Raw genomic sequence first — 26,878 nt, 5'->3', positions numbered from 1 at the left:
TAAAATATTCCATGGACTCAACATGCCTCTCAGTAAATAGCTTGGGGTGTCTACTTTCCAAAATGGGGTCATTTGGGGGGGTTTGTGCTATTTTGGCATTTTATGGCCTTCGAAACTGTGATAGGTAGTGAGGAGTTAAATCAAAAATTTGCACCCTTAGAAATCCTGAAGGTGGTGATTGGTTTTCGGGGTGCCGTGCGCGACTAGACTCCCAAAAAGTCCCACACATGTGGTATCCCCGTACTCGGGAGAAGCAGCAGAATGTATTTTGGGGTGTCATTCCACATATAACCATGGCATGTGTGAGCAATATATCATTTAGTGACAACTTTTTGTAAAAAAAATTTTTTTTATTTTTTTTTGTCATTATTCAATCCCTTAGGACAAAAAAAATAAATATTCAATGGGCTCAACATACCCATCAGCAATTTCCTTGGGGTGTCTACTTTCCAAAATGGGGTCATTTGGGGGGGATTTGTACTGCCCTGCCATTTTAGCACCTCAAGAAATGAGATCGGCAGTCATAAATTAAAAGCTGTGTAAATTCCAGAAAATGTACTCTAGTTTGTAGACGCTATAACTTTTGCGCAAACCAAAAAATATACGCTTATTGACATTTTTTTTACTAAAGACATGTGGCTGAATAAATTTTGCCCTCAATGTATGACTAAAATTTAGTTTATTCGATTTTTCTTATAACAAAAAGAAGAAAATATCTTTTTTTTTCAAAATTTTCGCTCTTTTTCCATTTATATCGCAAAAAAAAAAAATCGCAGAGGCAATCAAATACCATCAAAAGAAAGCTCTATTTGTGGGAAGAAAAGGACGCAAATTTCGTTTGGGTGCAATATTGCATGACCGCGCAATTACCAGTTAAAGCAGCGCAGTGCGAAATTGCAAAAAGACCTCTGGTCCTTAACCAGTTGCCGACCGCCGCCGTACGTCGGTACAATGGCACGGGCAGGCATAAGGACATACATGTACGTCCCTTGCCTCCCGCGGGTCGGGGGCCCGATCGGGCCCCCGCCCGGTGCCTGCGGCGGTCGGTATTCGTACGGGAGCGATCCCGGACGAGGGGACGGCCATTCATTCATGGCTACCCCCTCGCGATCGCTCCCGACGAATAGAAATCCCCGGTGACATCACTTCCTCTCCTGTAATGTAAACACAGGAGAGGAAGTGATGTATTCTCTCCTCCGTGTCGGTATTTTTCGTTCCGCGACGGAGGAGAGAGGATCAGTAAGTTGCACCAACACTCTACACACACAGTAGAACATGCCAGGCACACTCACACCCCCCCTTTACCCCCCGATCACCCCCCCAATTACCCCTGCCCCCCAGTCACAGTGACACCAATGTCATTTTTTTTTTTTTTTTTTTGCATTGGTGTCATTTGTGACTGTAATAACTGTTAGGGCAGTTAGAGTTAGCCCCCTTTAGTTCTAATGTACCCCCCTAACCCCCCCAATAAAGGTTTAACCCCGTGATCACCCCCCGTCGCCAGTGTCACTAAGGCTGGGTTCACATTGCAGCGGTTTATGAGAACGAATGTGATTCGCACCGCACTGCAGTGCAAATCACATCCGATCTCTGTGCGATTCGAGTTCAGCCATTCGCCGCACCCGCCGCACCCGCCACACCCGCCGCACCCGCCGCAAATTCGCACGGGACCCTTTTTTTGGCCCGCAGCAGAATCGGATCGCATGGGTGTTCACACCATGCGATCCGAGTTTGCAGATCGCACTGCGATATGCGAACTGATCTGGGGGTGTCAGTAACATTTCACTGACACTCCCAGCAGTTCGCATAGGGCAGTGTGAACTGCCGCCGGGAGGCATGCGATGCGGGAACCCGCCGCGGATTCGCGGCGTTTCCGCATCGCTCCAGTGTGAACCCAGCCTAATAAGCGATCATTTTTCTGATCGCCGTATTAGTGTCACAGGTGACGCTAGTTAGGCAGGTAGGTATTTAGGTTCGCCGCAGCTTTTTATAGCGCCAGGGACCCCCATATACTACCGCATAAAGCCCCCTGATTGCCCCCTAGTTAACCCTTTCACCAGTGATCACCATATAACTGTTACAGGTGACGCTGGTTGGTTAGTTATTTTTTTATAGTTTCAGGGCACCCGCCATTTATTACCTAATAAAGGTTTAACCCCCTGATCACCCGGCGGGTGTCATTTGTGACTAATAACTGTTAGGGCAGTTAGGGTTAGCCCCCTTTAGTTCTAAGGTACCCCCCTAACCCCCCCAATAAAGGTTTAACCCCGTGATCACCCCCCGTCGCCAGTGTCACTAAGGCTGGGTTCACATTGCAGCGGTTTATGAGAACGGATGTGATTCGCACCGCACTGCAGTGCAAATCACATCCGATCTCTGTGCGATTCGAGTTCAGCCATTCGCCGCACCCGCCGCACCCGCCGCAAATTCGCACGGGACCCTTTTTTTGGCCCGCAGCAGAATCGGATCGCATGGGTGTTCACACCATGCGATCCGAGTTTGCAGATCGCACTGCGATATGCGAACTGATCTGGGGGTGTCAGTAACATTTCACTGACACTCCCAGCAGTTCGCATAGGGCAGTGTGAACTGCCGCCGGGAGGCATGCGATGCGGGAACCCGCCGCGCATTCGTGGCGTTCCCGCATCGCTCCAGTGTGAACCCAGCCTAATAAGCGATCGTTTTTCTGATCGCTGTATTAGTGTCACAGGTGACGCTAGTTAGGCAGGTAGGTATTTAGGTTCGCTGCAGCTTTTTATAGCGCCAGGGACCCCCATATACTACCGCATAAAGCCCCCTAATTGCCCCCTAGTTAACCCTTTCACCAGTGATCACCATATAACTGTTACAGGTGACGCTGGTTGGTTAGTTATTTTTTTATAGTTTCAGGGCACCCGCCATTTATTACCTAGTCTCACTAGTGTACCCCTAAATTTAGGGGTGTCTACTTTCCAAAATGGGGTCATTTGGGGGGGGTTTGTGCCATCTTGGCATTTTATGGCCTTCAAAACTGTAACGCCCTTAGAAAGCCTGAAGGCGGTGCTTGGTTTTCGGGGCCCCGTACGCGGCTAGGCTCCCAAAAAGTCCCACATATGTGGTATCCCCATACTCAGGAGAAGCAGCAGAATTTATTTTTGGGTGTCATTTCACATATGCCCATGGCATGCGTGAGCAATATATCATTTAGTGACAACTTTGTGAAAAAAAAAAAAAAAAAAAAAAAGTTTGTAATTTTCCCGCAACTTGTGGCAAAATATAAAATATTCCATGGACTCAACATGCCTCTCAGCAAATAGCTTGGGGTGTCTACTTTCTAAAATGGGGTCATTTGTGGGGGTTTTGTGCCATCTTGGCATTTTATGGCCTTCAAAACTGTAATAGGTAGTGAGAAGTGAACTCAAAAATTTACGCCCTTAGAAAGCCTGAAGGCGGTGCTTGGTTTTCGGGGCCCCGTACGCGGCTAGGCTCCCAAAAAGTCCCACATATGTGGTATCCCCGTACTCAGGAGAAGCAGCAGAATTTATTTTGGGGTGTCATTTCACATATGCCCATGGCATGCATGAGCAATATATCATTTAGTGACAACTTTGTTAAAAAAAAAAAAAAAAAGTTTGTAATTTTCCCGCAACTTGTGGCAAAATATAAAATATTCCATGAACTCAACATGCCTCTCAGCAAATAGCTTGGGGTGTCTACTTTCTAAAATGGGGTCATTTGTGGGGGTTTTGTGCCATCTTGGCATTTTATGGCCTTCAAAACTGTAATAGGTAGTGAGAAGTGAACTCAAAAATTTACGCCCTTAGAAAGCCTGAAGGCGGTGCTTGGTTTTCGGGGCCCCGTACGCGGCTAGGCTCCCAAAAAGTCCCACATATGTGGTATCCCCATACTCAGGAGAAGCAGCAGAATTTATTTTGGGGTGTCATTTCACATACGCCCATAGCATGTGTGAGCAATATATCATTTAGTGACAACTTTGTGTAAAAAAAAAAAAAAATTTTTTTTTTTGTCATTATTCAATCGCTTGAGGCAAAAAAATAAAATATTCAATGGGCTCAACATGCCTCTTATCAATTTCCTTAGGGGGTCTACTTTCCAAAATGGGGTCATTTGGGGGGGTTTTGTACTGCCCTGCCATTTTAGCACCTCAAGAAATGAGATAGGCAGTCGTAAACTAAAAGCTGCGTAAATTCCAGAAAACGTACCTTAGTTTGTAGATGTGACAACTTTTGCGCAAACCAATAAATATACAATTATTGACTTTTTTTTTACCAAAGACATGTGGCTGAATACATTTTGGCCTAAATGTATGACTAAAATTGAGTTTATTGGATTTTTCTAATAACAAAAAGTAGAAAATATCATTTTTTTTCAAAATTTGCGGTCTTTTTACGTTTATATCGCAAAAAATAAAAATCGCAGAGGCAATCAAATACCATCAAAAGAAAGCTCTATTTGTGGGAAGAAAAGGACGCAAATTTTGTTTGGGTACAACATTGCATGACCGCGCAATTACCAGTTAAAGCAGCGCAGTGCCAAAGTGTAAAAAGACCTCTGGTCATTTACCAGCAAAATGGTCCGGTCTGAAAGTGGTTAAGGTGTTTATTGGTCCGGAGCTGAAGTGGTTAAGCATTGTTCACATACATGGCTGTATGTAGAAGACAGGAGTGCTTTTAATCTTTATTATTTTAAATTATTTTATCATATTAAAATTTTTAAACACTTTAGATTTTTTTTGTTTCATTTACCTTTACTGCTATCACAAGGAGGCTAGTAGACCCCCTATGTCATAGCAATGGGCAAGTGACAGGTATTGTTCATGGAGACATAAAGGGGTTTATTTGACGCTTGATGTCACTCTTGCCCTCTTCCTGAGCAAATCAAGCACATATTGTGCTTGAACCACTTTTTCCTGATTTGCAGCTGGGATTGTGACTGTTCTGAAACTGAAATGCACACTTCCAGGTTCACACTCTGCAGAGGACATTGAGGAATGGATGTTACCAAGTGTCCCTCCCCTCACCATCCTTGCAATGCTTATTATTGTTCTAGTCTCCCAGGAAGAGTGGGAGAGTCTGGAAATCGTGGGGAGAGGAAGTCTATTGGGGGGTAGTTTTGTCTCTTTCAAAGCCAAGACATATGGGATATGTCCAAGGTCCTTAACTGGTAAAGCATATTGTCACCAATTATCTGGCAATTAACTACTTTACTTCTGTGATTGTTTGTGAGCCGGCCCACAGAAACCACTAATGGATAATGTTTTCCAAATCCAAATGTAAAATAATGTATTTTAGCATTTTTATTGATCAATACAGCCTTACAACTGCATGAAAGTCTGGAATACATGGCCTTTTGGTAGACTTTAAAGATTGCACTGGGGAAACTTTGCCTTGTATTACCTGATATTGTGCTGCTCCATTTACAGTGTTGTGATTATCCAGTTGGCTGTTGACCCTGCATACTGTACATATTGGAAATATACGGGAAAAGCATATATTGTTTTACCTTTAATTTCCTATTTTCTTCCTTTTTAAGGAAATGATCCAGAGATTCCTCTATCTAGGTATGTATTGCAATGCTAGATAATTGTATGCATCATCTAAATACCTATTTTTTATGGCTCAGGTTTTATTTTTATTTTCAAATATGGTGTCATAGCAGGATTATAAACAAGCAAAGATTATAGGACAGTCCCTAAGGACCCTGGATTTGAGGTTGATTGCTATCAGAACTGCTTTTTTAAAAACCTCCAGGGGGACTTTTGATTTAGTCTGGAGTTTTTTCTCAAAGATTCTGTCACATGGTGTAGTTTGGCAACCCAATTCCATAAAATGCTGATCGGTGGGAGACTATCACAAGAACACTGTCCATGTAAAAAAGGGACAGTTCAGTAGGTAAAGGTCTTAATGGGGAGGGGGGGGGGGGGGGATAGCTAGAGTATACTGTATAGTGCTAGGCTAGTGCTAGGCTCTGCTTACCAACAGCATGGGATGTGTGGCCAAGCTAAATTGCTTTACACAGCCAACCATGGGTAGGATCATGGACCATATTAAAATAGCTAGGAGGCAGCAAGACACAACTTGGTCCATCAGCTGGCAGGGGGAAATGAGGCACTTTCATTTTTTGTGTTTCTTAAAGATAAATATAATGGCTTATTAGGTTAGCTAAATCTTTAATAATGCAATGGGACTCTCTCTTTTTTGTTTTCTTGGACAGTTTGGGGTGGTTTAAATCACCTTCTTGCTTCTTATACAGGTCGAGGAATTCAGTGCCAGCATCTCCCAAGCCATTATCTCACCTATACTGTTACTTACACTGTAATGTAAATTTAGTTAATAAATAGTGGATACAGCAGTGAGGATCAGACACCTTCAAAATGATGGCTAGGAATTAAGGTAGAGTTCTTAAAACTGAATAACCTGAGTAATATAACATTTAGATTCACCTGAAACTTTAAATATGTTTTACATAGAGATACATTTAAACAGCAGAGATGTGGTCATACTGCATTAAACAAATATCAAAAGAGCTACACACATTTATAAAGCACAGCAAGGTGCTTTACAAATGTCCATTGTGTCACTAACTTTGGGAATCCAAAGCATTGGAGAGCAGCAGAAATGAATAGGGTTGTGAAGAAAAAAAAAGTCAGAGGGGAGCCCAATCACCTAGCCTGTCAAGGCCCCATGACTGACTCTCCTCCAAGCCCAAAGTTTTCTTTCTCTTTGCTGCAGTAATCAGATAGAACTCCATGAACTACTGCAGGCTCAAAAATGTGGCTGGCATTTTATGAATGGGCCACAATGCTGTAGTGTAAAACGGAGAGTGGATAGCAATATCTGCTTTCCATTATAAATTAGCCCCTTTGTTTTGATAGCACAACATGAACAGTTACTGAAAATGCAAAAAAAATTTCTTAAGTGTTAAAGTATTAGGAAGTAAAGCTAATGTCAAACACATTAAAGTTTAATTTTTTTTAAATATTTTTATTGAAGGTTTTATAACATACAACACTTAGAACAACAGCGCTTACAGTATACAAAAGGGATTTCGAATGACATAAAGTTATGCATTGCAACATGGCATTTCAGTACTCTACATCTGTAAGGGTATATCGCTGGTAGCCCCAGCCCGACAGGCACATTAGGTTTGATCCCCTGTAGGAACCTACAAGAAACCGTAATCCCTTGAAACAAAGTTTAATTTAATTTAAAGTGAATTTATTACTTTACCCTCAGTAGATAACGTAACAGGTTAATTAAGTTAAAGGAAGGTGCCGTACACATCTTCCTTGTGATCCGCTGCTGTCCTAATCTGCTGCCAGAAACCCAGAAACTCGTGTGTACTGTAGATCTTCACTTCCTGAAAAAGTAAGAATTTACAAAGGTATAAGGTTGGGATTGCTCAGTCATCCAGATTCCAGCTTTATAAGAAACACAATTGAGTATCAGGAGTTTCTCCATGCATAGAAGTACTGAATATTTCTTGAGACTTTGGAGATAAGTCAGAAATGTTATGCAAGCTTATTGTGGTAAACCCACACTTGTGCAACGTCCCATCTTAATCTGCTAATATTTATGAAAAAAAGACGTATGATCTTCTTTTGAGCTTTTAACTAACAAGTATCATCATCCAAGTTTGTTTTTTCCAGGTGATGACAGGAACATCAAGGCTGTTTACGTGGCTGGAAGACGTGTGGTGCCTTTTCTTACCAATGCTTAGGGCTCTATTTATAAAACATTTGTTGGATGAATGTCACAAGCAGGCTGCACTAATATTTCATCATATTTTCTCTAATATTATTACTTCATATGACCATCATCTCCATCTAGTGGTCAAAATTTGTTTTTTTAAATACCTCAATCAGAAAATTAGATCATGTGGGCTTACATACTGTACATTTAAAGATAATTGCATAGCTTCCGACCTCTCCCACTTCCATATTTAGCCCTCCTTACCTTATCTCCTGTCTCAGGTGGGTTTCTTAGCTACCTCATGTCTGCCTCATCGCTCCCTTTTTTCTCTTGACTTCTGTTATACTCTCTGGTCTCTCTCCTCCTCTTTAATCCTCTCCGCCTACACTAGTCCAGCAGTAAAATTGCCCCCACCCCATACCCTATACGTGCTACTTTCCTCTACCATAGTAGTAGTCCCATATCAAGTTCTGACTTATCCAATTGTCTAAAACATAACATTGTGACTCATTATGGTCAAACTCAGTGGTACATCCTTCCTTCTTTTTATGTTGCACTACCTGGATATTTGATAGCATTTAAAGATACCATTGTTATTATGTGCATATCAAACTCCTATTCTCAAGTATAATCCTTGCATATTATATGTAAAATAATACTGTTATCCTTCGCCACTAACCTTGCGGTACTGTACCATGTCTTAATGCTATTATAAAAATAAAGACTGCATAAATAAAAGTTCATTGGACATCACTGCTTTTACATTATTTTCAGTAGACCTAACATTGTTATGTGGCTCAGTGCTTAAAGTGTCACTTATAGCAAAATGTTTTTTTTTCTGGACAGAGTGGAGAAGGGTTAGAACACCGGTATGTTTTTATTACTTTCTGTGCCCCCATTAGGGAGTTTCACCCTCTCTATGTGTCCTGGTTACTATTATCATTGAAAGTGAACATAAAAGAAAACCAAAAATTTTGAGTTGACATTGGAACAAGAATAGAGGGGAAATCTTCCAATGGGAACACTAGTTCTGGTGACATGCTGAGATTCCATCACTTTTGAGGGATTTCCTCTGACTTCCTGTTTTGGCTATGAGACAGGAAGTAACGGAAAATCTCCCCTATGGACACAGATTGCAAAAGAAAACCGGGTTATAATCCTCCCTTACTTTATCAAAAACGAAAAGAAAAAAAAATCACTAACAAAGCGTCTACCTTGGCTTGTACAACAATAACCCAATCTCTCCAGCACCCTGAACATACCAATGTAGTATGTTTCCCTATACACACTCTGAAATCCTTAATTCTGAATTTACACGTTAAAAGAGAAGTATGGGAATCTGTTTTTTTGTAGAATCATACTTACCTAGCTGGATGCAGCATCGCTCTGATGCTGCATCGGTTCCCTGCTGGCTCTAACACTGAGAACCGAGCAATCAAACACTTCTGATCGCTCATTTCTCACAGCTCCCTGAGCAGAGATCCGCTGACTGTCAGTCACCGGCTCTCTGCTCTGCCCACCCATGCTCACTGGAGCACTGGGCTGTGAAGGGGGTGGAAGCTGCCAGCTCAGGCTCTCAGCGGCTCGCTGAGAGACTGAGTCGGGTGCTGGTCCTGGCATGTGAGTGGATCCCGACCATATGGTCACAATCTTTCCTGAGCCTGGACCAGCTCTGTGACATCAGCAGACAGCGGAATTTAGCCTGCTGTCTGCTGAAAATGGGTCACAGGAGTGCAGAACGAAGAACTGCACTCCTGTGATCCATAGGAGAAGTGCAGCCAGACAAGCTTTGGCTGTACTTTTCTTTTAAGGACTGGGGACAATATGGTGTCAACTGGGTTGAGGAGCTTCTTACTGATGGTAGGCCAGACACCCCTGATACTCTCATAAATAGGTTTAACCTTCCTCGAGCCTACATCACATTACTACGTATAAGACACTTTTTAGTGTTCTCTCCACTACCCATGGTTTGCTTTATGCAGGTGGTATCGCATTGCACCCCGCTCAAGTACGGCTACAACTTCTCCTAATATATAACTTCTCCTAATACAGTTAGGCTGAATGGTTATATATTAGGAGAAGTTGTAGTCGTACTTGAGCTGGGTGCAATGCGATACCACCTGCATAAACAAATTAACGCTGGTCTAGCGTCACACGATTGCGGAGCAACAATAGGGCAGTTCCCCTATTAAATATGGCGACCGAGGGTTCGCGCAGGCGCGGTATGGCATTACACCCTATAAAAAGGAAGAGGTGTACCAAAATGGCCGCTCCAGAGGACGTTGTATGAAGAAACGCGTAGGGCGTGGCCTAGGACTGTATACTGCGTTTTTTAACTTTACCTTTGTGAGTACGTTTTTTCACTTTACCAATAAATATTGCCTGTTACTTTATCACACTATGGGCGGTTTTCTTTCCTCATGTTCATTGAAAACAACATATCCCTGAGATGAGAAACAGCTATTTTGGGACCGGAATATAGCAGAAATTCCTGGACCAGTGTATAGCAACACAGTGGCTAATACTGTGGAGGCGCTTCAATCCCCTGCAGGGGCAGGGAAGTGAGTGAGTGCAAGATTCACCTGTTGCACGGATATCGCACCGGGTTTTTACCCCCCAAGGAATATTTGCACTTGGTATTTTGCACTTTTGGACTTATTTTCACATTTTCTAGCACTGCTAGTTATGGACACTGGTTTTAAAGCATTTGCATCACCTGTTTGTGTAATTTAACATTATGCACTTGTTATTTTAAATACAACTGTGGCGTGCATTTTTTTCATTTTTTCTCATTTTTATTCTGCGTTTTAATTTTTAATTTTAAATTTTTTCACCACGGGTACAATTTAATATTTAACCACTTCAGGACCGCCGTATTGCCAATGTACGTGAACACAATGGCACAGGCAGGCACAATCACGTAGATGTACGTGCCTGCCTTCCAGCGGGTGGGGGGTCCGATCGGACCCCCTCCCGTTGGATACGACGGTCCGGTTCGCTCCAAGAGCGCTCCGTGATGAGGGGATGACCGTTGGTTTTCGGCCACCCCCTCTGGATCGCTCCTGGCCAATGAGAAGCTTCCTCCCACTGTGTATTGTTTACACAGGAAGGAGGAAGTGATGTCATTCTCCTCAGGGCGGTCTTTTTGACCGGACTACGAGGAAAAGACTAATAGTAAGTGTGCACCAACACTACACTGACATGTAGGTACACACAGGCACACAAACCCCCCCCGATCCGATTTTTTTTGTCATTATTCAATCCCTTAGGACAAAAAAAATAAATATTCAATGGGCTCAACATACCCATCAGCAATTTCCTTGGGGTGTCTACTTTCCAAAATGGGGTCATTTGGGGGGGATTTGTACTGCCCTGCCATTTTAGCACCTCAAGAAATGAGATCGGCAGTCATAAATTAAATGCTGTGTAAATTCCAGAAAATGTACTCTAGTTTGTAGACGCTATAACTTTTGCGCAAACCAAAAAATATACGCTTATTGACATTTTTTTTACTAAAGACATGTGGCTGAATAAATTTTGCCCTCAATGTATGACTAAAATTTAGTTTATTCGATTTTTCTTATAACAAAAAGAAGAAAATATCTTTTTTTTTCAAAATTTTCGCTCTTTTTCCATCTATATCGCAAAAAAAAAAAATCGCAGAGGCAATCAAATACCATCAAAAGAAAGCTCTATTTGTGGGAAGAAAAGGACGCAAATTTCGTTTGGGTGCAATATTGCATGACCGCGCAATTACCAGTTAAAGCAGCGCAGTGCGAAATTGCAAAAAGACCTCTGGTCCTTAAGGTGTTTATTGGTCCGGAGCTGAAGTGGTTAATACATAATTAGTATTTATTAGATATCTAGGAGTGTCTTTTTTGTATATTGTGTAACGGTTTGGTTTACTATATACTTTTTTTCTTTTTCTCTCTCAACATATGCACTTTACTGTTATGCACTAAGTTTGCACTTCGCACTTTATATACATAATTTTTGGCGCAGATTTTTAGATGAAGCACTTTAAATGTTCTTTTGATTTCTAGATGAAGTACTTATTAATTCTCGTATTGGGGATTTATGATTAGAGTAGAGCGCCCTTACTATCTATATTTTTATTTCTGATATATGATTTGCAGAGCCCTGTGTATAATGTGCAGCCTGGTATATGATGTGGATTCTATAGGAGGTGTGGCTTATGATAAGTGGGAGGGGCCAACTATGGAGGGGCAGGGTCTTGCGCCCCTCTATCCTAAAACTTCACCAGCTGCCACTGGACTGGGGACACTATGGTGTCAACTGGGTTGAGGAGCTTCTTACTGATGGTAGGCCAGACACCCTTGACACTCTCATAAATAGGTTTAACCTACCTCATACAGCCTACTTGACATTACTACGCTTTAGACACTTTTTAGTGTCCTCTCCACTACCCATGGTTTGCTTTCATTCTAAATTTTTTGCGCTTACTAATGTGTCATAAGAAACCCCAAAAAGGTATATCGCTAATATATAATTTAGTACACAACAAATCTGAGTTTATAAAGAGCAATTCCATGCCTGAAATAAGAAGTGGACTATAATACGTCTTTTACCAACATCCAATGACAGCATGCAGTATGTTACACATATACTGTAAAATCACACACTGTGTGAACCACTGGGAACTGGCTTTGAAAAGCAACACAAGATGGTATCTTACACCTTGTAAATTGGCAAAGTTATATCCCAAATGCTCCCCTTTATGATGGAGAAGATGTGGCCTCGCTGGTAATTTTCTACACTATGGTCCAGTAGGAGTATTCGCAAATTCTGGAAGAAAATCTTCCGAATTCTTTTGGATATCTCTGGCATTCTTACTGCTGTAAATCCTGGTTTGGTAAACTTGGGAATTGATTGTCTTCCTTCCCCCATCTCAGAATTATAGCTAATCTCCTTTTATCAGCTATCATCAGATAGTATTGCAACTATAAAATAGCTACAGTGGCTGTGTTTGCATTATCTATATGTGGATTTCTGTATTGTTTAAATTCCAATAACAAATATTGTTAAACAAAAAAATGAAAGAAAAAAAGTTTTCCCTTAGTGACACTTTAACAGTAGAAAAATCCGGTGAAGCTGTTCAGCTGCACAGAAATTATGGAAGAGCCCTGGGGCCATCAAAAAATTTTTTTTTCAGAATTCTGAGTTTGAATGTCAGAATTCTGACTTTAAATCTCAGAATTCTGACTTTAAAACTCAGAATTCTGACTTTGAATCTCAGAATTCTGACTTTCAAACTCAGAATTCTGACTTTTAATCTCAGAATTCTGACTTTCAAACTCAGAATTGTAAATTTAAATTTTAAATTTTTTTTTACAGAATTCTGAGATTCAAAGTCAGAATTCTGAGTTTGAAAGTCAGAATTCTGAGTTTCAAACTCAGAATTCTGAGATTCAAAGTCAGAATTCTGACATTCAAACTCAGAATTCTGACTTTCAAAGTCAGAATTCTGAGTTTTAATCTCAGAATTCTAAGTTTGAAAGTCAGAATTCTGAGTTTGAAAGTCAGAATTCTGAGTTTTAATCTCAGAATTCTGAGATTCAAAGTCAGAATTCTGAGTTTTAATCTCAGAATTCTGAGTTTCAAAGTCAGAATTCTGAGATTCAAAGTCAGAATTCTGAGTTTATAAATATAGTAGTCTCTATTAAGAAGATTTTAGGACCAATGAGCAATAATGTAGTAACACCCACAGACCATCATTCTGCAGACATACATGTCTGCTCTGTACATGGATATGTAAACCTATCTTAGTTATAGCACACAGTATAGGGAAGCAGGCAGTGCTGGGTTCTCTGGTTCCTCTACTGTATAAATAGTTCCTCAGTTTGATGTCTTATCATTCCTCTCTGTCATCTGCTCCAACAAGAAGAGCCATGCTGAAAACGTGTGTATTGTGTGTGTGTGGGGGGGACACAGCTTCCATACATAACAGAAAACAATGGCCAGCACAGCTCAGCACCCCAACTTGTAGGAAACATTGCACTATTGTCCCTAAATTGAGGCAATTGTGAATGGCTAGAAGGCAGCAGGACAATGTGTTTTATGGCCCTAATGGATTGATCATGGCAATTACTTATCTGAACTAACAGTTGTTTCACAAACAATTAACCTCATATTAAACAAAAAAGACAACAAACATAAGTAATGAGAGTTAGTATAGTGGTTAGAGCAGCAGGCTTAAGTAGGTGAGGTCAAGGGTTCTATTCCAGGTGATAATATATTTTTTATATATATTTTTTTTTTAAATATTAGTTAGTAAGGGCTTAAATTGTATTTTATCAATACATCCAAATTGATTTCAAGGTATATTAACAAAGACAATATGTCGAAGGTAAAGTGTAAGCGCTCAACTAGTGTGTCTTTAGTAATCATGCATATTACTATATCTCAAAATACATATAAAGTGATCCCAAAATGAAGGGAAAATATTACAGTAATGTGACAAAGAAAGTGACTGAAAAATAAAAATGTATGTGTGAAAACCACAAAATAAAAACTATGTGGATAAAACTTATCTCAGTGGAACAAAAGCCAAACAATGACTATAATTATATACAAACATTGCTGAAAATATATATTAAAAGTCCATAAACAGGCGTGTAGTCCATATGGGAATGTGCAAAATAACGATCCAAACGTGTTGTGCTGACAACCAAGGTTCAGTGATGTTAAACGGAAAGGGATATTATTTCACCCTGTGACAGTCCCACCACCTTATAAGGTCCAGGCTTACCGGAACTGGATGACCCTAGCAGACATACGTCTCAGGGGTCAATCAGAGCTTATGATCCTAGCCGAGGATTGGATGTATCAATCGTGCCGTATACGATCACCACAAACGACTAGATGTAATCACAGTTCTTCAAATGTATATGTAAATCCGACAACAACTCAGGCATGGAAGATGAAGAAACAAAGCCAACATGGCATAATAACGTTTTTAAAAAAAGACCTTTAATAAAAAATGTTCTAAAACTCACATTTCCAGAGTAGATAGTAAAACATGTCAGAGAGACAAAAGTGGCAGTAGCGGAGTCCTCCCGATGTTTCTTCATCTTCCATGCCTGAGTTGTTGTCGGATTTACATATACATTTGAAGAACTGTGATTACATCTAGTCGTTTGTGGTGATCGTATACGGCACGATCGATACATCCAATCCTCGGCTAGGATCATAAGCTCTGATTGACCCCTGAGACGTATGTCTGCTAGGGTCATCCAGTTCCGGTAAGCCTGGACCTTATAAGGTGGTGGGACTGTCACAGGGTGAAATAATATCCCTTTCCGTTTAACATCACTGAACCTTGGTTGTCAGCACAACACGTTTGGATCGTTATTTTGCACATTCCCATATGGACTACACGCCTGTTTATGGACTTTTAATATATATTTTCAGCAATGTTTGTATATAATTATAGTCATTGTTTGGCTTTTGTTCCACTGAGATAAGTTTTATCCACATAGTTTTTATTTTGTGGTTTTCACACATACATTTTTATTTTTCAGTCACTTTCTTTGTCACATTACTGTAATATTTTCCCTTCATTTTGGGATCACTTTATATGTATTTTGAGATATAGTAATATGCATGATTACTAAAGACACACTAGTTGAGCGCTTACACTTTACCTTCGACATATTGTCTTTGCTAAAAAATCCCTAATTTTAGCGTGTTAGCAGCCCATAGCTTATCACAATTTCTCTTGGTCTACAATCACCTTTTTTTTCTTTTTTCCTTTTGCTCGTTTTGCGCAGTATTGTTGGTTAATAGTTCTTCTTATATTAACAAAGACACACTGATATATTGAGCACACAAAGTTGTAGTATATGCTGGCTACTATAAATTAGAGAGTAGAGATTTAGAAGAAAAAAATGTATATATATTAGGGTGATCAGATGGGAGCATTAAGGTGTCATCTTCAGTTTCCCTGGGGGCGGTTCACAATTTCAGGAGACTGGTCATAACAGATCGATCATATCAATTACTTGTCTGGACTAGTACAATGGTTTCACTGAGAATTAATCTCATATTAAACTTAAAAATCACTCAGTAAAAGATTTTGAGTGCTAGCATAATGGTTAGAGCGACAGGCTTATATTGTTGAAGTTGTTGGTTCTAGTCCAGGTCAGAACTTGTTATATATATATTGATTTTATATTAAACTTATTTTAAAGTATGAGTTAGTGAGGGCTTAAATTGTATTTTATTGATATATCTAAATTGATTTCAAGGTATATTAACAAAGACATATTGATAAAATTGTTCTATATGCTGACTACTATAAGACCCCTTTCACACTGGGGCGCTTTGCAGGCGCTACAACGCTAAAAATAGTGCCTGCAAAGCGCCCTGAAAGAGCCGCTGCTGTGTCTCCAATGTGAAAGCCCCGAGGGCTTTCACACTGGAGTGGTGCGCTGACAGGCCACTACAAAAAGTCCTGCTAGCAGCATCTTTGGAACGGTGAAGGAGCGGTGAAGCTTTGTGGTGGTTTTAACCCTTTCTCAGCCTCTAGTGGGGGCAAAAGCTCCACGCTAATGACTGAATAGCGCCACAAAATTGGCAGTAAAGCACCACTAAAAATAGCGGTGTTTTACCGCCAACACACCCACCGCGCCAGTGTGAAAGGGGCTTAAATTAGAGTAGGGATTTTTTTTACAAATCTGTGTATATATTAGGATGATTTTGGTAACATGGGGCCAGTTCTCAATTTCAGAAGACTGTCCCTGGAAGCTGCATGAATACCACCATGTCTCACGACTCAGCCCTGGGCTCTGTACTATAAGGTAATCTGTGTGTGTGTACTACAATGCACATGCACCCGCCGATATCTCCCCTTCACTGATTGGCTGTAGTTTATCCCCACTGAGGCAGTGCCATTTTCCTCTTAGCTACACCGTTGACACGGGGAATTTTTTTCCCAGCTAATGACATCACCAATACAGGGTCATTTTTTCCATCCAGTGACACCACCGATGCAGGGTCATTTTTTTTCCATCCAATGACACCACTGATGCAGGGTAATTTTTTTCCATCCAATGATACCACTGATGCAGGGTAATTGTTTTCCATACAATGACACCACTGATGCAGGGTAATTTTTTCCATCCAGTGACACCAACGTTGCAGGGTTATTTTTTCTATCCAGTGACACCACCGATGCAGGGTTATTTTCAGACAGCTGCTGCTCACCTTCCATTGGCTGCCCTGGCTTCCTAACTTTCTCTGAGCTGGACTGGCAGAGGGCGGGCACTTCGTGATTGAGGGAGCTGGGGGGGTTACGAGAGGAGGGCAGAGTAACAGTCTGGGACACATGGGAAATCACCGTGCTGCACCTGCTTTCGTACAATCAATCCCCATAGCGATGCCGCTGGCACCCCTGGCCTGGAGGAGGGGGTGGCTCGGGCTGCTGCGGTTGACAGTCTGGAGATCATGCCACACTCACGGGTGTCCGTCAGCCCGTCGTCAAATGCGGGAGACTTGGGATGTCTGCATTGCCATCATATAATGCTGATTGAACAGAAATGCTATTATACACTGCTCACTACCCTGTCACTACATTGTGTTTAATGACTGCCCTGACACTGCCAGTACATACAGCTCATGGCCTCCTCTGCACTGCCACTACCAGGGCTGTCTCTACTACTCATTGGACTCTAGGCAAACATTTTCTTGGGCCCCCCCTCCCCACCTAAGAAATACAACAGATAGCAGCTAGACTCAAGAATCAGTTTACTGTAGCAGATCAGGTAGCGATTGTGATTGGTTGCCAGAGGTTGCAGCACATCATTGCCATTGATTAAATGGTTGCTAGAGGTTACTGCACATCATTTCTGCTTGCTGAGTGGTTGCTAGAGGTTACTGCACATCCTTAACACTCACTGATTGGTTGCTAGAGGTTACTGCACATCATTATTGCTCACTGATGGGTTGCTAGAGATTACAGCAGTTCATTACTAAATTAACACAAATCTATAAAAAACAGATTCAAGCAGCGCTAATTACAAATAACTGCCACAATAAAGCAATTATTTTAACATCAGTCCTTTTTTTGTAATCCATGCTCTGTGTAGCTAAACATATAGTCCATATATCAGATCATGGAAATCACTATCAGACGCTGTATAAAAAATTCTATTGCAGATTCATAAAGCGGAATGAATGCAGAATGCTGACACCGACAAACACCACCTTCACACGTGCACAGGTTGAAACAGGGGGCGTGTGGAAGAGACCACCCTTGATACAACCCTTACCAGAAAAAAGGTTCAATCTGGCGTATACATATACAATCAAAAAGTGGCAGCAATCTTCGTTTTCTTATCCACCTCTGCGCTCATCCCCCTCAAAATTCAGTGAAAGAGAAGAACAGCGGACATAGCGTAATCTAATTTAAAACATCTTTAATGCTATTTATATAACTTCATAGTGTACACTCACAAACAAAGGATAATGTCATAGCGTTGTTCACAATATGTCAGAAGAACCAGATAGATACAACGTCTCCTACCGCTCACTGCTACTATAGCCGACAGAGGATCCGACTGCCTTCCTAAGACTTCTGGCGTGGTTATACTTGTCATATGGCTGTTCACTGATTGGTTGCTAGAGGTTACTGCACATCATTATCTCTGCATCAACTTGTGGGTGTGGTTAAACTGCACTAAACAGTGAGGCATTGTTACATACCAAGATTTTAGGAGTGCACTATATACAGAGTGCAGGGTTGAGGAGTGTGCTACGTACAGAGTGCAGAGTTGAGGAGTGCACTATATGCAGAGTTGAGGGGTGCACTATATGCAAAGTGCAGGGTTGAGGATTCCTTTAGTACAGAGTGCAGGTTTAAGGGGTGCGCTATGTGAAGAGTGCAGGGTTGAGGGGTTCTCTATGTGCAGGGTTGAAGGGTCCTCTATGGGCAGAGTGCAGGATTGAGGGCAGAGGCGTAACTAGAAACATTAGGGCCCTGGAGAAAGAAACCATGAAGGGCCCCCCTGACCCCCCCTTTGCACCAAAGCCAAGGGGCTTCCAGTTCTGGGAGGGCATTCATGGACAAACTCCCAGAGCCCTGCCTCCTGTGTGCCCCCTGGGGCACACAACCAGTGCACTCTGTAGCTGCTGTGTCCTTCCGACACAGCTGATCACAGATCACGGTAATGGGCCAATCACAGCGGCCCTTTACCAGGTGATCAGCTGATCACATATAAACAGACTTGCTGGTTATCGGCAGTACTTTCCTTCCATGCTGTGTCTGTGTGTGAGGAAAAGAGAGCCGTTAAGTGGCAAGAATGTCAGTACCTTATTTACACAAAAAATCAGGGCACTGATCATCAATGCCCTGATTATCAGTGCATCACCATTAGTGCCCATCAGTGCTGCCTATCAGTGCTCCTCAATTCCACCTATCAGTGCCCATCAATGCTGCCTATCAGTTCCCATCAATGCCGCACGTGAGTGTCCATCAGTGCAGCCTATCAGTGCCACCTTTCACTGCTCATCAATGCCACCTATCAGTGCTCCTCAATGCCGCCTATCAGTGCCACCTATCGGTACTCATCAATTCTGCCTATCAGTGCTCATCAACGTCCCTTATCAGTGCCCATCAGTGACATTTATCAGTGCTCATCAATGCCACCTATCAGTGTTCCTCAATGCCGCCTATCAGTGCCACCTGTCAGGGCTTATCAATGCCCAGTGCAGCCTATCAGTGCTTATCAATTCTGCCTATAAGTGCCCACCTGTGCCGCCTTTCAGTGCTCATCAATACCATCTATCAGTGCCACCTATCGGTGCTTCTCAATGCTGCCTATCAGTGCTCATGGATGCCACCTATCAGTGCCAACTCTGAGCTGAGAGCATCTCTCTCATAGAGCCCAGAGCCTGCAATGACAGTTCCCCCTGCCTCCTCACTTGCACGGATTGGAGAGAACTAAGCGGATCTGCCCCTCTCCCTCTGTGTGCACCCTGGGAAGTGGGAATGATCAAATTCAGCTGCTGAGCTTCACAATTCCCACGGTGCACAAAGGTGGAGCGGGGCAAGAGGGAAAGGAGCATATCAGCTCTCTCCTCTCCCATCCATCATACTGGGGTATATACCGACGTGGGGGGATTACACTGGGGGACAAATTGACCTGGGAAATGGGAGGACTGTACTAGAGGACAGACTGACTTGGGGGGGTTATATTATAGGACATACTGGACGATCACATTGTGCATAAATACAATCTAACCCCCCTACCCAGATCAGGCTGTCACAGTGTGCACAATCACTCCCCCATCCATATTTACACACAGTACTTAAGCAGCATGTGGAATTTCTTTTCTCCCGGGCACTTGCAGGTGCAGTTAGAATGGCATCATTAATTGCCTCCCCAGTTGCACAATCTCTGCATACTATTCTGCATGGAGACTACATATCATGGCTGCTTAGCACACACATTAGCACCAACAATAACACTGAGCGGGGAAGGGGGTTGTTAGGACCCTATGATTTTGAAAGACAGCTCTGTCTCTAGCAATGACTATAGTTCTCAGTGACTCTAGCAGTGATCATTGTAATGGCACTGAGTCCCAAAAATGTATCCGTGAGGATGACTATAGCCTACTGTCACCTCAGTCTCCCCAGCTGAGATAGGACAAGGTCATCCAGTACCCAACTGTGTCTGCTCCCCCCCCCCCCCCCAGGTAGGGATTTTGAGAAAATAGTGGCATACAGAGCAAAATACTGTACCTGTATATGCATATACAGTATATTTGCAATAAGTAAGAGTTTAAAACTGGCGCACACATAAGGGGCTAACAGTAGTAAAGAAGAAAAATAACCCTGCATTGGTGGTGTCACTGGATGGAAAAAAAGAACCTGCATTGGTGGTGCCACTGGATGGAAAAAATGACCCTGCATCGGTGGTGTCATTAGCTGTAAAAAAATTTCCCTGTGTCAACATTGTAGCTAAGAGGAAAATGGCGCTGCCTCAGTGTCAGTGGGGATAAACTACAGCCAATCAGTGAAGGGGAGATATCGGCGTGTGCATGTGCATTGTAATACACACGCACAGATTACCTTATAGTACAGAGCCCAGGGCTGAGTCGTGAGACATGGTGGTATTCATGCAGCTTCCAGGGACAGTCTTCTGAAATTGAGAACTGGCCCCATGTTACCAAAATCATCCTAATATATACACAGATTTGTAAAAAAAAATCCCTACTCTAATTTAAGCCCCTTTCACACTGGCGCGGTGGGTGTGTTGGCGGTAAAACACCGCTATTTTTAGTGGTGCTTTACTGCCAATTTTGTGGCGCTATTCAGTCATTAGCGTGGAGCTTTTGCCCCCACTAGAGGCTGAGAAAGGGTTAAAACCACCACAAAGCTTCACCGCTCCTTCACCGTTCCAAAGATGCTGCTAGCAGGACTTTTTGTAGTGGCCTGTCAGCGCACCACTCCAGTGTGAAAGCCCTCGGGGCTTTCACATTGGAGACACAGCAGCGGCTCTTTCAGGGCGCTTTGCAGGCACTATTTTTAGCGTTGTAGCGCCTGCAAAGCGCCCCAGTGTGAAAGGGGTCTTATAGTAGTCAGCATATAGAACAATTTTATCAATATGTCTTTGTTAATATACCTTGAAATCAATTTAGATATATCAATAAAATACAATTTAAGCCCTCACTAACTCATACTTTAAAATAAGTTTAATATAAAATCAATATATATATATAACAAGTTCTGACCTGGACTAGAACCAACAACTTCAACAATATAAGCATATTGCTCTAACCATTATGCTATCACTTAAAGACTGTTACTGAGTGATTTTTAAGTTTAATATGAGATTAATTCTCAGTGAAACCATTGTACTAGTCCAGACAAGTAATTGATATGATCGATCTGTTATGACCAGTCTCCTGAAATTGTGAACCGCCCCCGGGGAAACTGAAGATGACACCTTAATGCTCTCATCTGATCACCCTAATATATATACATTTTTTTCTTCTAAATCTCTACTCTCTAATTTATAGTAGCCAGCATATACTACAACTTTGTGTGCTCAATATATCAGTGTGTCTTTGTTAATATACCTTGAAATCAATTTGGATATATTGATAAAATACAATTTAAGCCCTCACTATCTCATATTTAAAAAAAAATATATATATAAAAAATATATTATCACCTGGATTAGAACCCTTGACCTCACCTACTTAAGCCTGCTGCTCTAACCACTATACTAACTCTCATTACTTAGGTTTGTTGTCTTTTTTGTTTAATATGAGGTTAATTGTTTGTGAAACGACTGTTAGTTCAGATAAGTAATTGCCATGATCAATCCATTAGGGCCATAAAACACATTGTCCTGCTGCCTTCTAGCCATTCACAATTGCCTCAATTTAGGGACAATAGTGCAATGTTTCCTACAAGTTGGGGTGCAGAGCTGTGCTGGCCATTGTTTTCTGTTATGTATGGAAGATGTGTCCCCCCCTCCCCCCCACACACACACAATACACACGTTTTCAGCATGGCTCTTCTTGTTGGAGCAGAAGACAGAGAGGAATGATAAGACAGCAAACTATTTATACAGTAGAAGAACCAGAGAACCCAGCACTGCTTCCCTATACTGTGTGCTATAACCTAAGATAGGTTTACATATCCATGTACAGAGCAGACATGTGTGTCTGCAGAATGATGGTCTGTGGGTGTTACTACATTATTGCTCATTGGTCCTAAAATCTTCTTAATAGAGACTACTATATTTATAAACTCAGAATTCTGACTTTGAATCTCAGAATTCTGACTTTGAAACTCAGAATTCTGACTTTGAATCTCAGAATTCTGAGATTCAAAGTCAGAATTCTGACTTTGAATCTCAGAATTCTGACTTTCAAAGTCAGAATTCTGACTTTGAAACTCAGAATTCTGACTTTGAATCTCAGAATTCTGACTTTGAATCTCAGAATTCTGACTTTCAAACTCAGAATTCTGACTTTCAAAATCAGAATTCTGACTTTCAAAATCAGAATTCTGACTTTTAATCTCAGAATTCTGACTTTCAAACTCAGAATTCTGACTTTCAAACTCAGAATTCTGATTTTTTTTTTTTTTTTGATGGCCCCAGGGCTCTTCCATACAGAAATACCCATGCCACAAAAGCAAATAATAACTATATTAAACCTGGACCATTTAAGCTGTCAATCCAATAGAATGAAGAAAGTTGGCTGCTCTCTACACATTGAACATATCAGAACCATCTACATGAAAACAGTAGCATTATTTGCTGAGAAGGTTCTCGGATTGATGGTGGATCCTGTTCATGGGTGGGGAAAAATTTTAATAAATGAATAAGCAAACACACAGCTTTTCTATTGAGTGGTATCTTCATGCAGGGTATTATTCAAATGGCTATTTGCATGCATGAAAGCAATAATTCTCGCAGGAGACCCAGTTTGCAGAAAAGGATGAAAGGACTCTGTAGTGATGGTGAGACTCTAATATAATGGGAACTCTCATGTATAGGGGCATGCTGAAGTGTTGGCAAAGGAAAAACCAGAGTATCTGCTGCTCATCCCTTAACATCTTGGAACCAATTACACATTTCCCCTTAGGACTTTAATGCAGCTCAATAGTATATCACACCAATATTTTTTATATAAAATGAATCACTTTATTACACAAGATCATAAAAAAAATCATATTCATGCTATAACATGTACAAGCTCTGACTCCAATTTGTACCCACTTTGTATCCTGGCAAAACACAGGTAGTAAGTATAACAACTTCAGTCAGAGTGCATGGAGCCAGCCCTGGCAGTGGAAGAAGCAAGCAGCCAAGGAGGGAGCAGGAGCCCCTTAAGTCATTGCTAACTCTGTCCCAGGCGGAGTGATACCAAGTGTGCTTCGCTTGGGACCTTTCTTGCTGTCTGGAGAGTGATGTCTGCAGAAGTTGGGAAGAGGAAAAGTTCAGTGTATTAAACATCACATTCGGTAGTACACTGCACTTTCAATGGGCATATTAGCACTTATAAAAAAGGGTTATAAGGCCGCGTACACACGGGCGGATTGTCTGGCCAACTAAGTTCGTCAGACAATCCGACAGACAGTCCGTTCAAAATTTGCATGAACGGACTTGACCACACACGATGAGCAGACAGTCCGCTGAAAGCTTGTGCGATGACGTGTACAGCACGTACGACGGGACTAGAAAAACAACGTCCTATACACTGCAATGCAACCTTCAGCCGTGTAAATCCTTTCTGAGCATGCGCCATACTTAGTCTGTCCAACTTGCCTACACACGAGCGGACTGTCCGCTGAAACTAAGTTTGGACGGACAAAACCAAGTTTGAACGGACTGTCTTACGGAAATTCCGTAAGACTTTGTTCGTCAGATTGTCCGCTGAAAAAGTCAGCTGAAGCCCACACACGAGCGGATTGTCCGCTGAAACACGGTTCAGCGGACTAAGTTGGACAGACAATCCGCCCGTGTGTACGCGGCCTTAGGCTGATTTCACACCCAAACCTGCAGCTTTCCTTCAAGTTGGCTCCACAGACTTCTATTATATCTTGTGAGTTTGGTTTGCTTTCTGAAAGAGCACCAAACTTGTAAGATGTAATAGAAGCCTATGGCAAAGAGCATTTAACCCGCAGAAAAGCCACAAATGCACTGTGCTGCACTTGTGGTGCAGGTAAACTGCATTGCATCAGTGATAAAATACCCTTATTGGGGGCTCGGGACAGTAAGGGCCCATTTATGTTTGTGGTTTGGGAGGCCATAAAAACCCCATAGCTCATTGTGGCCCACAAGCAGTTACCAAATCACTTAAGTGGCCCATGCTCTTCAAAAGGTTAAGCACCTCTGCTGTACACCATATGTGTATGGAATGCCTCAAGAAAGGTCAAGCCCTGTTTCTGTGATTGGCTGAGAGGTGGTGTATACCCAACCCTCGTGGTGTTCTGGATAACAGATTACCAGTTATTTTAAAGAAGGTACCCCATTTTTGTAGGCATTTAAACTGCTCATTTTCTGAGTGTGGTTGTAAATGGGGGAGAGGTGATTTTGTTGGTGTGGATGTTCCAATTTCATTTTTAAAATCTGTCAACCATAGGTCAGATTCTATTTAGATAAAATATTTTAACCACTTGAGCTATGGAGGGTTTTACCCTCTTCCCGACCAGACCATTTTTTGACATTCAGCACTATTTTAACTGGCAATTGCTCAGGTATACAACACTGTACCCAAATTATATTTATATCATTTGTTCACACAAATATAGCTTTATTTTGGTGCTATTTGATCACCAGTTTTAAAATTTTTTGCTATATACATGAAAAAAAAAACAACATTTTTGAAAAGAAAAACAATATTTTTTACTTTCTGTTATAAAACATATCAAATTAAATCAAATTTCTTCATACTTTTAGGCCAAAATGTATTCTGCTACATGACTTTGTTAAAAAAAAATTCACAAAGGGTTTATACTAATTGGCTTGTGTGAAAGTTAACCTGAACGTGAAAACAGAAAAGTTTTACTTAACTAAACTTAATTAAATAATAAAAAAAAAAAAAAATCCACCCTGCAATTTACTGCAAAGTGTGAATTTTTTAGATCCACCTTAATAAGAAATTGCAGCTTTAAATTTGTGTGGGTAGATCTCTATAAACTTTGCATACGATTTTTCCCATTCCTGTTTTCAAAACTGGTTCAGCTCTCTTGTGTGGAAGTTGTGAATGAACAGCCTTTTTTCATGCCTAGCCACAAATTCTCAATTAGCCATATATTACTAAAGCCATGTTTACTTTTGTAATATAAAGAAAAAATGAGAACCAGCGCCAATAAAATTACTCTGAAATATTCTAATGCAGCACCAAAAAATAGGATTTTTAAAACAGTTTACCTGTAAAAATCATTTTCTTTGATGTACATCAGGGGACACAGAGCCATAGTAATAGCTATGTGGGTTATATCGGCATATCAGGTGCTGGACACTGGCACGCCCCTTAAGCGTGAACTTCCCCCATATAACCCCTCCCATTACTGGGAGTCCTCAGTTTTGTAGCCAAGAAATTAAAGTGTATAAGAAGAAGAAGAAGGGAGGGACCCCTGTGTCCCCTGATGTACATCAAAGAAAAGGATTTTACAGGTAAGCTGTTTTAAAAATCCTATTTTCTTTTCTTACATCAGGGGACACAGAGCCATAGTAATAACTATGTGGGATGTCCCATAGCAATGGCAACTGAACAGGGGGAGAGAGAATCAAGGAAACAGGAGACCAGAGGACTCATACTGCAGCCTGCAGTGTATGCTGTGCCCAAAGGCAATACCCTCATGACCTTTAATAACGATTTGCTAAAATCGGATAAACGTCTGCACTGAAGACCAAGTTGCGGTCTTACAGATCTGAGCCATAGAGGCCTGATGATGCACCACCCAAGAGGCACTAATCGCCCTGGATGTGTGTGCTCTTAATCTGAGAAGGAAGAATTTTCTTCTTTAAGCTGAAGCTTGATCAATCACTAGACAGACCCATTTGTAAAATAGTGGATCTTGACGCTGCCTGTCCATATCTTGGACCCTCTGGCAGTACAAACAAAACCAGTGTTTTGCGAACCTGAGCGGTCACCTTTAAATAGGTTCTGATCGCTCTTACTACATCAAGAGACTGTAGTGCTTTCTCTTCCCCAGATTAAGGCTTCTTGGGAGAAAGAAGGAAGAATAATATCTTTGTTTAAATGAAAACCTGTTACCACTTTTGGTAAGAATTCAGGATGAGGACATAAAACCACCTCATCCTTATGCATGATGAAATATGGCTCTTACAAGACAGAGCCGTTAATTCCGATACTCTTCTAGCAGAAGAAATGGCAAGCAAAAAAGATTATCTTTCTTGTCAAAGAACCAAGAGAATTTCTCGTAAGGTTCAAACGGCTGATTCAGCAAAGCCGAAAAGACCAGTTTTAAATCCTAAGGATTTAAAGGGGCCTTGATAGGGGGATAAACCATGTTACCCCCTGAATAAGCTACGCACCAAGTGTGGGAAGCAAGAGGCCATAGGAAAAGACATCGACATGGCCTGGATCTGGCCCTTGATAAAAGTCAAGGCCAGCTTAATTTCAGATTCCATATGCAGGAATCCTGCCTATTGACATACTTCCTGGGGTGCCAACCCCTG

The 26,878-nt window shown here is 41.5% G+C and overlaps 1 protein-coding gene across 2 annotated transcripts in view; it reads left to right on the top strand.

Annotated features, from left to right (window-relative positions):
• GDA (guanine deaminase) overlaps positions 1-8,444 on the top strand; it is a 127,935-nt gene extending 119,491 nt beyond the window's left edge. For both annotated transcript variants that reach the window (XM_077474945.1, XM_077474946.1), the window contains exons 13-14: positions 5,533-5,560; positions 7,649-8,444. In XM_077474945.1, the coding sequence (XP_077331071.1) occupies positions 5,533-5,560; positions 7,649-7,719 (99 nt within the window). In that variant the 3' untranslated portion in view covers positions 7,720-8,444. The remainder of the gene's footprint in view (positions 1-5,532; positions 5,561-7,648) is intronic.
• The last annotated feature ends 18,434 nt before the right edge of the window (positions 8,445-26,878 follow it).

The sequence above is a fragment of the Lithobates pipiens genome, unplaced genomic scaffold, assembly GCF_037356315.1.
Source record: "Lithobates pipiens isolate NorthernLeopardFrog02 unplaced genomic scaffold, aLitPip1_a1.2 Scaffold_13, whole genome shotgun sequence".
NCBI classification, from domain to species: domain Eukaryota; kingdom Metazoa; phylum Chordata; class Amphibia; order Anura; family Ranidae; genus Lithobates; species Lithobates pipiens.
Note: the sequence above shows the minus strand (reverse complement) of the source record. Positions and strands in the feature narration are given on the sequence as shown.